At 33.4% G+C, this 14002-nt stretch overlaps 1 protein-coding gene across 1 annotated transcript in view; it reads left to right on the top strand.

Moving 5' to 3' along the window:
* LOC140048886 (von Willebrand factor A domain-containing protein 8-like) overlaps window positions 1–14002 on the top strand; it is a 96806-nt gene that overhangs the window by 60516 nt on the left and 22288 nt on the right. Inside the window, exons 17-25 of the mRNA XM_072093691.1 lie at window positions 75–190; window positions 699–799; window positions 1097–1203; window positions 1467–1615; window positions 3743–3818; window positions 10102–10237; window positions 12092–12211; window positions 12768–12973; window positions 13431–13582. Coding sequence (XP_071949792.1) covers window positions 75–190; window positions 699–799; window positions 1097–1203; window positions 1467–1615; window positions 3743–3818; window positions 10102–10237; window positions 12092–12211; window positions 12768–12973; window positions 13431–13582 — 1163 coding nt within the window. The remainder of the gene's footprint in view (window positions 1–74; window positions 191–698; window positions 800–1096; window positions 1204–1466; window positions 1616–3742; window positions 3819–10101; window positions 10238–12091; window positions 12212–12767; window positions 12974–13430; window positions 13583–14002) is intronic.

Here is a 14002-nt window from a genome sequence, read left to right as displayed (position 1 = left end):
GGTTACAATTCAGAATTTAAAATAAGATAAAAATGCGTAAAACTAAATACTGTACATTTTCTATTAATCTCTAGTTGCAGTCACTGTCATCATCTTTATCAACAAGGAATCTTGTTAGGATAGCAAGGCGTCTGTCAACTCATCCAAATGATTGCCTACATTATGCTGTTAATAAAGCTAATCTTTCCAGGTATTGACAGTTCTTAACCAACTAAGAATTTTATTTTCTCACCTGGCCTTGTATAGCAATAATTGCAGAACTCTAAATGCATAGACATTTTACCTGGCTGCTGATCTTAAAATAAACCTATTCGGATAAATGTCCATTTTACACCAGATTGAGTAATCCAGGAATATGAATATTTTTTCATTATGTACAACCATTTTAAAAGTAAATCATGAAATGGTTAAAAGGTATAATAAAACAAAATCAAATTAAAAATCTACAAAATAGTTAGATTTCAACTAAAATTTCCAGTAATACCCAAATAATTTGTATAATGGTGTGTCTTCCTTTAGTAAGGAAATCATTTAATATGACCAATATTTAATAAAAATATCTAACCAAAAAAAAGGTGATTCTGTGATGAAAAAGAATTTAATAGCAATTCTAGTTTTCAATTTTTATATGAATTGTATATTTGAATATATTCCTTATCAATTTTCAATTCATTTTAATTTCTTTTACATTAATTCAGATTTTTACCTCAACTGGCACATCAGGCATTAGACAAGGCATTGGAGGATGCAGGAATGCATCCAAGGCCTACTGATATTGACATGAAAACTGCTATATCATGTGAGTATCAAAGGAAAGGGCCAGGCTAGGTCTACACATTCACCAATTAATCAATTTGCCCAATGTTGATGATTCAAGATTTTTTTTTCCGTTTTATCTAATAATAGTGTGAAAATAAATTAGGTCAAAAACAAGCAATATGTAATATATAATTTAATCTGCAAACAATCATGTATATAAATCCCAATATAATCGTTTTGTGATTTCTAATAGCATTTAGTATTTTATTTAGTATTATAAAACTCTTTTTCAGGAAATTAATATACAAACATTTAGATTTGTTACTGTATTTTTCAGGTGAGGTAACAAATAATATTGTACGTATTGGTACTACCACCATACCTGTGAGCTCACCTGACAATCAAATGATGGTACCAGATACACTATTTTATGAAAATTCCCAGGTAAGCATCTACATTAAATTATGCCATTGTAGAACTTGAGCCATTACACACATATACATTTATTATGCTTATAAACTGAAAGTTATTGTTAAAACCTTTTTGGATAAATGTATTTATGTTCTAACCAGTTGTTTTTGACTTTTGTCTTTGTATGTGTTGTATTTATTATTCATTGTAAGTTTGATTTTTTTCAATCGAAAGAATAATTTTGTATTTAAATTGAATAAATGTACTGTAGTAACACTATCGAATTGATATTTCAGCACCTTTCAATAATGGAAGATATGTTGAAAGATTTTCTTTTGGGTGAACATTTACTGTTAATTGGAAACCAAGGTGTTGGCAAGAATAAAGTCATTGATAGGTTTTTACATCTGCTTAATAAACCTAGACAGTATATACAACTTCATAGGTAAACCTTGTTCAGATAATTTGTAAAGCTGCCTAAACCAATTTGTACACTGAACTGTGTATTATTATACAGATATTTTCTGCTTAGAGGTGAAATATAAGATTTGACATCCCCGAGGGAATGATATTATGTTCAAGGGAATATATATATCCCGAAGCGGCAGCTGAGGGATATATATAATTCCCCGAGAACATAATATCATCCCGAGGGGATGTTAAATCTTATATTTTACCGATATAAAAGGCGATATCTATTATATTATATAGCCAAGAACAAGTCTGCTAGGTTGGGTGAAGCTAGGCTAGGCCTCCTAGGCTATAGTATTTGTATTGTATGTAAACAAGCCTGCCTAGACCTCTTACCTTGCAAAGAATAATATACAGATAATTACTAATTAATGATTCCTTGGCAATAAAAAATTCACTTAGGCCTAGGTCGTTTAAATTAACAGAAGAATTTCCCTCAATAAGCCTATTAATAATATTATAATCAGGTAGGCCGAATAAACAATTCGTCTTCTAGCTCTTCGAGGAGCCGAATCACCGGATGTTCAGCGCGTACTAGTTACTAGGCTACTGGCGTGAATATTGAGCAATCACAAACAGTGTTTCATCACATTTAGGGAGGACTAATAATAAATGAGGGCACTATGTATGAGTTTAAATAGTTTAGATGACTAATTTCTTAAAGCAAGTTCCGTGGCGCGGCGCATGAAGCGTTGTCTTGTGATGGAGTGACAATTGCATCGCGAGTTCAAGACCCAGTAGATGACATTTGTTTATTTATCGGCAAACGCGAGTGTTGCCACACGAAGATTACACAGTCAATATCATCGTACTCGAGAATGTATATGATTAATGACAGGGAAACGATAATTACGTGAAAATTACTCAGTCAATATCATCGTTCTCGAGGATATATACGATTTACGATCCTCGCAGCGGTAGTCATGTGATGCAGTTTCAACCAATCACGTTCTCGTATTTACATAGGCTATGTAATATTGTTCATTATTGTTCCAGCAAAGAGTATAAATACAGAAATATCAAACCTAAAAACAAGTGATAACAAACTAACAGCAGACTCTCCCTAGATTACTTATTGAAGATATTACTAATCAAAGCAGGGACCTACTTAAATTTAGTTTTGTAAACCAAGAATGCATTTATAAACAATTTAACTCACTTTCTGTAAGTAAAGCAACAGGCTTAGATGAGCTTCCAGCTATTTATTATTAAATATTATTTATCAAATTGTTGGACCTCTCACTTATTTGGTAAATCCTTCACTTTCAACTAGTACTTTTCCGAAAAGATGAAAATGTGCCAAAATATGCCCAGAGATTACAGACCCATATCAATTTTTCCGATTCTTTCTAAAATTATCGAGAGGGTTGTATTTGATCAATTTATTAACTCAAAAAATATGATTTATGCTTACCAATCCGGATTTCGTCCTAATTTCTCTACTGTATCATTATTAAATATTACAGAAGATTGGATAAATGATATTTATTGTGGGAAGTATATTGATGTAGTCATGCTTGATCTAAAAAAAGCTTTCGATACGGTAGACCATACCATACTTATAGACAAGCTTAAATTATTTAACATAGATGTCTCTATTATAAATTGGTTTAAAGACTACCTTTGTGATTGTACGCACTTAACACAAGTAAATGGTGTTCGATCAGATAAATGCTATAGTAATTGTGGAATCCCCCAAGGATCAATTTTGGGACCATTCTTATTTATACTTTATGTAAATGGTCTACCAAAGTATGTAAATAGTGTACAGATTAGTATGTATGCAGATGATACAACCCTTTACTTTGCATCTTCTGAAATAAATGAAGTACTTGCAAGAATTAATGAAGATTTAAACAAAATCAAATCATGGCTAGCAAGTAACAAGCTTAGTCTAAATCTAAATAAAACTCAGTGTATGTTAATTGGAACACAACAAAGGCTTGTAAAATTAGCAAATATTGATCTAAATATAAACATAGACAATGTTTGGCTACAAAGAGTAAAAAGCTGTAAACATCTAGGTGTATTATATTATTATTATTATTGTAATAGACAGCATAATACCCTAGGTGAGTAATTAATGTTATTTTTTTTCTAGAGACACAACTGTACAAAGCTTGACACTACAACCTAATGTGCAAGGAGGTGTTATCATATATGAGGACTCGCCATTGGTAAGTTCAGATATAAATTAAGGAAAATACTTCAAAGAACAGCAGCAATTGAATACACCATAGAACGTGTACTGTTGTCTAGGGTTTCAGTCTTTTTGTGGGGTTTTATCTATCATAAGTTCAAACCCTATATTTTACACTAAATTTAAAAAAAATTAAACATACTGTTAGGATGTAATTTTTAGTTTATATGTATTGAAACTATGGTAGTCATCCGTGTGTGTTGTGATATATTGCGGAGTGCATATGGTTCTTCGTTCTATCATAAAAAAAACTATCATTTGTGATATTATAATGATTAAATTATTTAATAATTAATATGTAAATCACTATAAAATATGATGTATTCTGATCCATTCAATTTGTTTTGTGAATATGTAACTACCCCATAAAAAATGAGATCGGGATCCCGATCGGGATGCGGTGGAATCCCACCGGGATCGGCCGATCCCGGTGGGATTAGACGATCCCACCGGGACGAAATCGGGATTTTTTTTTCGCAATATCGGGATAGACGGGATTTTTTTAAGAATTGCGGGATTTTTTACGCAATATCGGGATCGTGTTTTTAGACTGCGGGATTTTGTACGCAACAACGGGATTGGCGGGATTTTGTTTATAAAATTACGGGATTTTGTACGCAGCATCGGGATTTTTTACGCAACATCGGGATTGTGTACGCAACATCGAAATTGGCGGGATTTTGTTTATAAAATTACGGGATTTTGTACGCAAGATCGGGATTTTATACGCAACATCGGGATTGGTGGGATTTTGTTTATAAAATTACGGGATTTTGTACGCAAGATCGGGATCGACAGGATTGTGTTTGTAGACACGGGATTTTGTACGCAACATCAGGATTGGCGGGATTTTGTTTATAAAATTACGGGATTTTGTACGCAACATCGGGATTTTGTACGCAGTATTTTAATTTCATTGGGTAATACAGTAATTTGTAACAGACGGTAAGTTATTATTTTATTACAGTTAATGTTGTTTTTGCTTTGAATTGAGTTATTTTTGTTTTAAATACATGTACTAATGATCAAACCAGCCGTGCATTCCTTTGTACAATAGTATTAATTCTAAAGACAATTTACTTTATGTACCGCACCTTTTGCTGCGCCGCCACGGCTACTTTGATCGTTATATAGTTAATCACATTATTATATCATTATTAACACCTCATCTTCAGTATACTAACAACGAGTTGATTTCTTATCGTATTATTATCATCACACTTACCTTACTATGTTTACGTTTTACACCATACCTTTCGATTAACATGTTTATGACCAAGTTGAGTTGTTTTAATATGTTGAGGGTATTACGCTATTGGTTTACCAGCTGATGAGTGCAATATGCACTCCTGCATAGACAATGCATGTTTCGTTTTATGCAGGAGATCCGATCAATAGTTACCTCCAATAACATTAAGGATCGAAACAGCCATGCATCATCAATAGTAAGCTTTTATTTTAAAAACATTTATGAGGTATTTTCTGAATTGTTTCCAGCAAAGATTAATTATTTATAAAACACATGATGATGATGATGATGGCTGTCCTGGGAATAAACCCAGTTTTTTTTAATACTAATTTGTTAAAAATAATGTTTAAACAAATCCTGCAATTTCTAAGAGGTTGCTGTACGTTCACAGCAACCCAAGTGTCTTGCTGCAATGAATATACCGTCCAATGGCCCGGACGTAGGCCTACGTCTTGAAGTGCTTTGAACGTTTAATATTGAATACGTTATTAAATGAATAAAATGTTGATGTTGTCATTGACTGTTATAGCTTTATTCTAGAATGGTAATTATTATAGTGAAATATGCAGATTACACGGGTATATAGAAATGAATTTGCTAACTGGTGCAAAACAATTATCTCGATATTATAATAAAAAGACAAATGAAATGATTTTTGACTTTCGTACCTAATATGAGATTGATCCAATCACTAAAAGGAGAAAATTAAGAGTAGGCCTAATCGTCTTGTATCCGTCATAATAAATGCAACAGGGCGTATTAATTTGTCAAAATGGCAAAAGGAATTTTTTTTTTTTGTATTTTTGTACATTGTTTTTTATTTTCCATTTTAATATATATATATATATATATGAATGTGTATTAAATGTGTATTTTCTAGTGGAAAAAGAATTATTCGAATAAACGCCCCGCTTTGAATAGGGAACCACTCCACTCCTCAATAGAACATCTTGGAATAAACGTACACGGACGTTTATTTATTTAATAATAAATACACAATATTTTATTTGTAGTAGAATTCATTTATCTACAATTTACCAAGCATATCTAGGGGTTGATTATACATGTACCATGTTATTACACCATACGCCTGAAAGTGTCAACATAGAAAGGAATGCTGCAGTCTCCTCGTTCAGTTCATTCACAAAGTCACGTGGTCTGGCTTGTTGGACGGCTTTTTGTCGGCATCTCTTTGTGTAGAGCAGGTACCAAGATCTATATTTAGAAACTGACTCGACTCTTTAGGCGTGGGAAGTTCTAGCGGAAAGTGGTTGTCTTGACGACATAGAAAGGAATGCTGCAGTCTCCTCGTTCAGTTCATTGAAAAAGTCACGTGGTCTGGCTTGTTGGACGGCTTTAATTGTCGGCATCTCTTTGTGTAGACTGTAAAGCAGGTACCAAGATCTATATTTAGAAACTGACTCGACTCCTTAGGCGTAGGAAGTTCTAGCGGAAAGTGGGTGTCTTGACGACAGCTTTAAGCATTCATTGTTTTATGGAATGGGATTTCCTAAGTAAAAACCCTTAAATTTACAATTTTGTTTGTATTATTTTGACATAGGCCTAAGATTAGTACTCCAGAGTAACAGCATCACACCAGGAGTTGTAATTAGACACGTTAGTATGGCCTGTAATTAATTATCATAACAAAATAATAATTTTAAGAACGTGCTTGTGAAAATAGCACGCAGCGCGCGATGGGAACTTGCGTACGCACGCGCGCATCTCTTTCCCGCCTTGATTTAAATTTGTAACCAGACCACAGCAATTCTGGCCGGCTAGCGATGACGTACAACGCATTCAAACCGTAGGTGTTTTTGATAAATTCATAGATTTATTCGTTGTGATTATTTATTAATTACACCTTATTGTTATACCTTATCATAGTGGCTCCTTTAGTTGAAATATAGGGCCTAGAAGCTCATATTTGTGGAGCATATATTGCAAGTCAAAAAAGTACAGTATTTTAGCCTGCCTCCTCTCCTTCCTCATCATCAGTCTAGCCTACAACCGACCCCGCTCCCGTGCGTCGTAGGCCCGCTCCCGTGCGTCGTAGGCCTCCTCCCTCCGCCTATTTGATACTAGGCCTTTGATACTAAGCTTTAATAGGCCTATATATTACAGTATTGTTATTTTGGTCTCTCCAGACACAATGGGAAAACTATTTTGTGCATATTAATTAATAAATGTTTATCGTACACCACCATACTTAATAATATTATGAATATTGCTTTGTGTAAAATTAAAAAGGACTTGAACTCGGAGTAAACAGGCAGATGAGAAGTACTAATAGGCCTAGTAGTAGTAGGCCTATTCCTATCAATATCTATAGCCTAGGCTAGGCCTAATTCGGAAAAATTGAGGATCCGATGAATGATGATGAAGAAGGAACAGGCAAGCTAGGTTAGCCTACTACTAGACCTAGGCCTATAAATGAATGGGTAAACTAGGCCTATAAATAACACGATCAGAATATTTATGATTGTAAAGGGGCAAAATATTTTCTAAGGTAAGTTATACTTAGGCCTATAGGCTATCTATTTAGAATTTGAAGGATTATTGTTTTTAAAAGAAATGTAATTACTAATTGTAAACGTATAAACGGTAAACAAAAAAACACATACGTATCTGATTAGGCCTATATATAATATATTGCGCTTTTCGTTATATTTGTAGGAGTCATTGCAAAAACAACATTAGATGAAAAACACTTTTTGAAATTGAAATGGGTTTATCCCAGGACAACCATATCATCACCTTCATTTAATTTGTTTAGAAAATGTTCGAAAATTACTTTTTAAAAAGTGTTGTTTTACATTAATTACTGAGAATTTATTAATTGGAAATATTATCGATGATGTTATGGCTGTTTCGATCCTTACAGTTAGGGAGGTGGCTATTGATTGGATCTCCTGCATAAAACGAAACATGCATTGTCTATGCAGGAGTGCATATTGCACTCATCAGCTGGTAAACCAATAGCGTAATACCCTCAACATATTAAAGCAACTCAACTTGGTCATAAACATGTTAATCGAAAGGTATGGTGTAAAACGTAAACATAGTAAGGTAAGTGTGATGATAATAATACGATAAGAAATCAACTCGTTGTTAGTATTACTAAAGATGAGGTGTTAAATAATGATATAATAATGTAACTATATAACTATATAACGATCAAAGTAGCCGTGGCGGCGCAGCAAAAGGTGTGGTACATAAAGTAAACTGTCTTTAGAATTAATACTGCTGGTACATGTATTTAAAACAAAAATAACTCAATTCAAAGCAAAAACAACATTAACCCTAATCAAATAATAACTTACCGTCTGTTACAAATTACTGTCTTTCCAATAGCTTAATACCCTCAACAAGTTAACAAAACTCAACTTGGTCATCCAATATCGTAAAAACAATGAAAACCTATTCAATAATATAACAAACTCCAAAGTGTTGTTTTAACTCGTTATTAAATCATAAACAACAAATCGTAAAAGATGGAACACTGATAATAATGCCGGATGAGTATTGCAGAGGGTTTTGAAAATCTCATATTTTTTGGCTATATTGTATTACTATGACATATTATCCTACATCGGCAGATCGGTGTTCAATCATTTACGATATTAATACAAATAATTATTTAGAATAAATAATGGACATTGTTAGTAAAACAAAAAACTTATCACATATTTTATTCTGAAATAAAAGAAAAAAATATCAGACAACCAAAATGTTGCCAATTACTACCGATAACAATGAATCAGTTTAATCATCATTTTAGTGTAAGATTTAAGCACAATATTACCGTAATGAAATTTGTATATTTACTTTTATAACAGATTTCTTTTAATTTCTAGATGTCTTTCCTTCATGGCGTAAAGAGTTCGGTAGAATCACAGTATTTCAGAACGGGAGTACCGACCAGGATTTTCGATTTATAAGTCTAAATTTTGGCGGGATTAAATGTATTCGGCATAGTCGTCTTAAATTTACATCTCGATTTTTTGGCGAAATTTTAATCGGGATAATGCGCAAAAACGAATTTTAACCGGGGTATCGATCGGGGTTCTTGGCGGGATCCCGATCGATATCCCGGTTAAAAATCCCGTTCGTTTTTGCGCATTATCCCGATTACAATTTCACCGATGATCGACCGAAATTCCCGACCAAAAATCCCGATTTTTCGTGAATCCCGATAAAAATCCCGATAAGGAATGAGTAATCGGGATTCCCAAAAGATCGGGACGTCGTCCGGGACCCCGATATTTTCGACCGAAATTCCCGACCAAAAATCCCGATTTTTCGTGAATCCCGATGAAAAATCCCGATACGGGATGGGTAATCGGGATTCCCAAAAGATCGGGACGTCGTCCGGGATCCCGATATTTTCGACCGAAATTCCCGACCAAAAATCCCGATTTTTTCGTGAATCCCGATGAAAATCCCGATACGGGATGGGTAATCGGGAAATCCCAAAAATCGGGACGTCGTTCGAGATCCCGATATTTTCGACCGAAATTCCCGACCAAAAATCCCGATTTTTCGTGAATCCCGATAAAAATCCCGATATGGATGGGTAATCGGGATTCCCAAAAGATCGGGACGTCAATCGGGATCCCGATATTTTCGACCGAAATTCCCGACCAAAAATTTCGGTCGAAAATATCGGGATCACGGCGAGATCCCGGCGGGATCCCGACCGTGATATCGGCGGGATCCCGGATGTTTTTTCTATAGGGTATATACAATGCTGTTGTATACTGCTATCAGATATTAGACAATGATTTGCACTGGCTAAAGATCAATAGCACATGCTATTGTAGATAACAATCAAATTTAGTACGGTAAATGTGCTATAACGTGTTATATTTACTGTGAAATATATGAATAAAACATGAAATTTAATCTTCATATATATAACTTTTAAGATTGTTTTACACATTTTAAGTATTTAGTTTCACACATACATCTAATGTTTAAAAGACAGTTTATTTGTATTCATTTTATGTAGGTAAAAGCTGTAAAGTTAGGTCATGTGCTAGTGATAGATGAAGCTGACAAGGCTCCAACCAATGTTACATGTATTTTGAAATCACTGGTAGAGAATGGTGAGATGGTCTTGGCAGATGGAAGAAAAATTGTTGCAAGTTTGTTATTTTCTGACTTTACTCCATTTGCCATATATCGAGAGCAATTTTAACTTTTTTAACATGAAAAGCTAGCAGAAGTATTTACTCGCTTTGCCAAACCATTTTGGAATTAGGTTGTGCACCAAATATTTAGCAATCTTATTATCACTGAAAACTGCTCATGGATATACAGTCAATTCTCCCAATACCGGACACCCTTGGGCAGGCATATATTTTCCGGTTTTTCGAAAGTCCGGTTTCCTGAAAACATTTTTAAAGTCATCACGTTGTCACTAAAAATGCTTTGAATCACCGGTCCGAATGCTGCCCGGTACGGTCTAGCATAGGGAAGGCCTAAGGCTATTATTGTGTCAAGCTAGTTTTAATTAAATAAATACTGATAGGCTAGGCCTACGTACGTACGGTGAACATAATTTTGGTCTGTTTATTGTTTATCGCGAGCTAGCAGCAGCATGGGTGATAAAAATAGCAGAGCGGGGCTTTGATTGATGCGCATGTGCAGAGGTGTCATAATCAAATAAAAACGCCCACACCTAGACCACATGTTTTTTAAGCTCCTTTATTTTGACGTAATTTGATAGCAATGATGAAAATTGATTAGGTAAACGAGCCAAGCAATAATGACACAATAATTAATTGGTAACATTTCAAAGTTTATTAACACTAGTTAAGTCAAGTTCATTCCGTTTACGTTTTGCCATAATGATTTCCAAATTTATAATGATGCACATTTTTAGTGAAACATTCCTTTTTAAAGTCCTATTTCAATTGTGAATTTAACAATAATTTAAACAAAACAAAGACACAAAGTGGAATGTAAATTGAACTTTATTAAAAAACAATTCATATGCTAAAAAACAGGGAGTTGTTAACTACTCCCTGCTAAAAACAATAGACATTAAGACATAGCGCTTCGATGTGAAAAAGCCCACCGCGGTTCGATACGCAACAAAGCAATTGCCGCCTCGTGGGTTAACAATGAACTGATCTGTCAATCACAGTGTAACGCTCCATGGCAACATTATTTGATCGTACCGCGAAACGTCGCGCACTTCATGCATGGTCAGGGTATGGTTAAAAGCTTTTGTACATTGTGAATGTATTGAATCCGAGTCAGCGACGACGATGTTACGTTGTTTTCGTAAATATTTGGAGTTTTTTAACTGTCAGTCCGGTTTTCAGACACTAATTTTTGTGTTTTGTACTTCATAATTTGTCCGGATTCCGGAATTGGGTATTCCGGTTTTCATAATAAATTACAGTACATTTAGAATAGGGACAAATTGGGCCCTCCAAAAAAGTCCGGTTTTCCGTGAGTCCGGTATTGGGAGAGTTGACTGTATACAATTTATTCACTACATGGTCCAATTATATTGCCTCTTAAAATTTCCCATTTATAACTCCGTTCTTTTTTACTGAGGACTGTCTGTCTGTCTTATTCATTCATTATTTGTTTTTCTTCTCTATATTACTTTCTTTATAAGCTAGACAACATGATAAAGTGTCATTTTTTTTTTGTAAATGCATTTACAGTACTTTCTATTTTTATATTGAACCTTGCTGAAATGGAAATAAATAATAACATTATAAAATAGCAGGTCAACAAGCAAATTAGATCTACAATAATAGTGTCATTAGCCACAATTTATCTACAACTAATGATTTAATAATAATGATTTTAAAATAAAGTCAGAATAGATCAACACATGTTTACTGTAAAGCATTAATGTACCATAAGTAAATGATTGAAAATAGAGGGTGTGAAATAAAACCATAATTAACTTACATTGCTAATTGTATCCATTTCATCACTACAGATATTATTCTTTTGGTTTATATTTGTTTTTCAAGGTGGATCTCATATTCAACCATCTGAGAATGTAATTGTAACTCATCCCAACTTCCGTATGGTTGTTTTAGCCAATAGACCTGGTTTTCCTTTTCTTGGTAATGACTTCTTCGGTTCGTTAGGTAAGTTAAAGCAATACTTTAAAGAGAATCAATCTCGAATGGCAATCTTAAAAAAAATCATTTTTTCTGGTGTATATATTATAGAAAAATATTTGTGGTACTGTATTTTATTATTGAATTAGCTAAATCAGTGAGATAAGTCAGTAAAATTCTGTGTAAACCATATTCACCAGAAGGTTTTAAGTGGCTGTATTTTTTATTAAATATGTATACATACTGGACTTGGAAACCATTGAATTTATGTACACAGGTTTGGAAATATTAGTGTTAACTGATACAGCATATTACTTGGATAATGGTATGCCTTTAGTACTACACTATGGGTAGCACAACAAATCTTGCTGATTATTAACATTACCATTCGATTTTACTTACCATTAAATAAGACGAAATATCCAGTGCTATAGTAACAATGTGTTATACAAAATCAGCAAATCCACACTAAACTTTAGAAGCAATTTATTTGTAACAAATGACTGTGGGATACAAAATCAAATGGCATAGATATACTGTACTTGTGTTTGTTATAATAATATATTATTATATTTGGTTAAAGGTGATATTTTTAGTTGTCATGCTGTGGATAACCCAGACATGGAATCGGAAATGGCAATGTTAAAGAAGTACGGACCAAGTGTTCCAGATACTATATTGAAAAAGTTAGTACTTGCCTTTGGAGAACTACGGAGCATGGCAGATCAAGGCCTTATATCATATCCATACTCTACCAGAGAAGTTGTCAATATGGTCAAGCACTTAGAGGTAAGGGATATATATTATTTTGAATAAGAATAATAGAAATATAATTTTATAGTGAGAAATAGACAAGAAACGGTAGTATACAACTGATTTATTATAAAAAGAAAAAACTCTTAAAATGTCTAAATTCTGTACAATGGATAATTAAATCAATATAATACAGGTACAGTACAGTGAAACATAAAGTAAGGATATTTTTGATCAAAAAAATAATGACCTTAATAAGCAAATGAGAAGCTGATTTTAGTTTGTTTCCAACAACTTTAAAACCTGTTTTCCATATTAGAAACAGTTCCTAATATCAAAAACATTAAATGAATTATACAATGGTCCTTTTTACTACTTGTAGGAAACGTGAAGCTTCAGTCTGCTCACATGCATGTCACTTGATGAAATCAGTGACCATCGTGTACAACCAAACTTTATTCACAACTTTATTGATATTCTTTATTGTTTTCAGAAATTTCCTAATGAAGGCATTGCTAATGTCGTGAAGAATGTGTTTGATTTTGATGTTTACAACCAAGAGGTACAAGAACAGTTAATAGATACACTACACAAACATGGAATTCCAATTGGAGCACAACCTACCAATGTACAGCTTGCCAAAGAGTAAGCAGTTTTGGATATTTTATGCTGTAATAGTGCACATAAACTAATTAATTACTTCAAATTGAATGTTTTTGTTTCATTGTGTAGCAGAAAGAGACTGGTTCATACTTGGAGTATTGAAGACTCATGTTTTGTAACATCCAAATTATGGGTACTGTTTATACAGTAAAAACAATTTTAGAAATAAAAGAAGAAATGTTTAAAATAGATTTAGTCTTTACCTCATTCATCCTATCATTCAAGATGCGCATGCATTTTGTCCCATGTCCTGTGCAATGCTATCGTGTCTAATTTTAAATTATAAATGTCAGTCTGGTATAAGATATGATTGAATAAGATACGCACTATTATTTTATTTCTGTATATATATTACAATATAATTATGGACTTGTCAAATTATATATATATTGCATACATTTT

The sequence above is a fragment of the Antedon mediterranea genome, chromosome 5, assembly GCF_964355755.1.
Source record: "Antedon mediterranea chromosome 5, ecAntMedi1.1, whole genome shotgun sequence".
In the NCBI taxonomy this organism is placed as follows: Eukaryota; Metazoa; Echinodermata; class Crinoidea; order Comatulida; family Antedonidae; genus Antedon; species Antedon mediterranea.
Note: the sequence above shows the minus strand (reverse complement) of the source record. Positions and strands in the feature narration are given on the sequence as shown.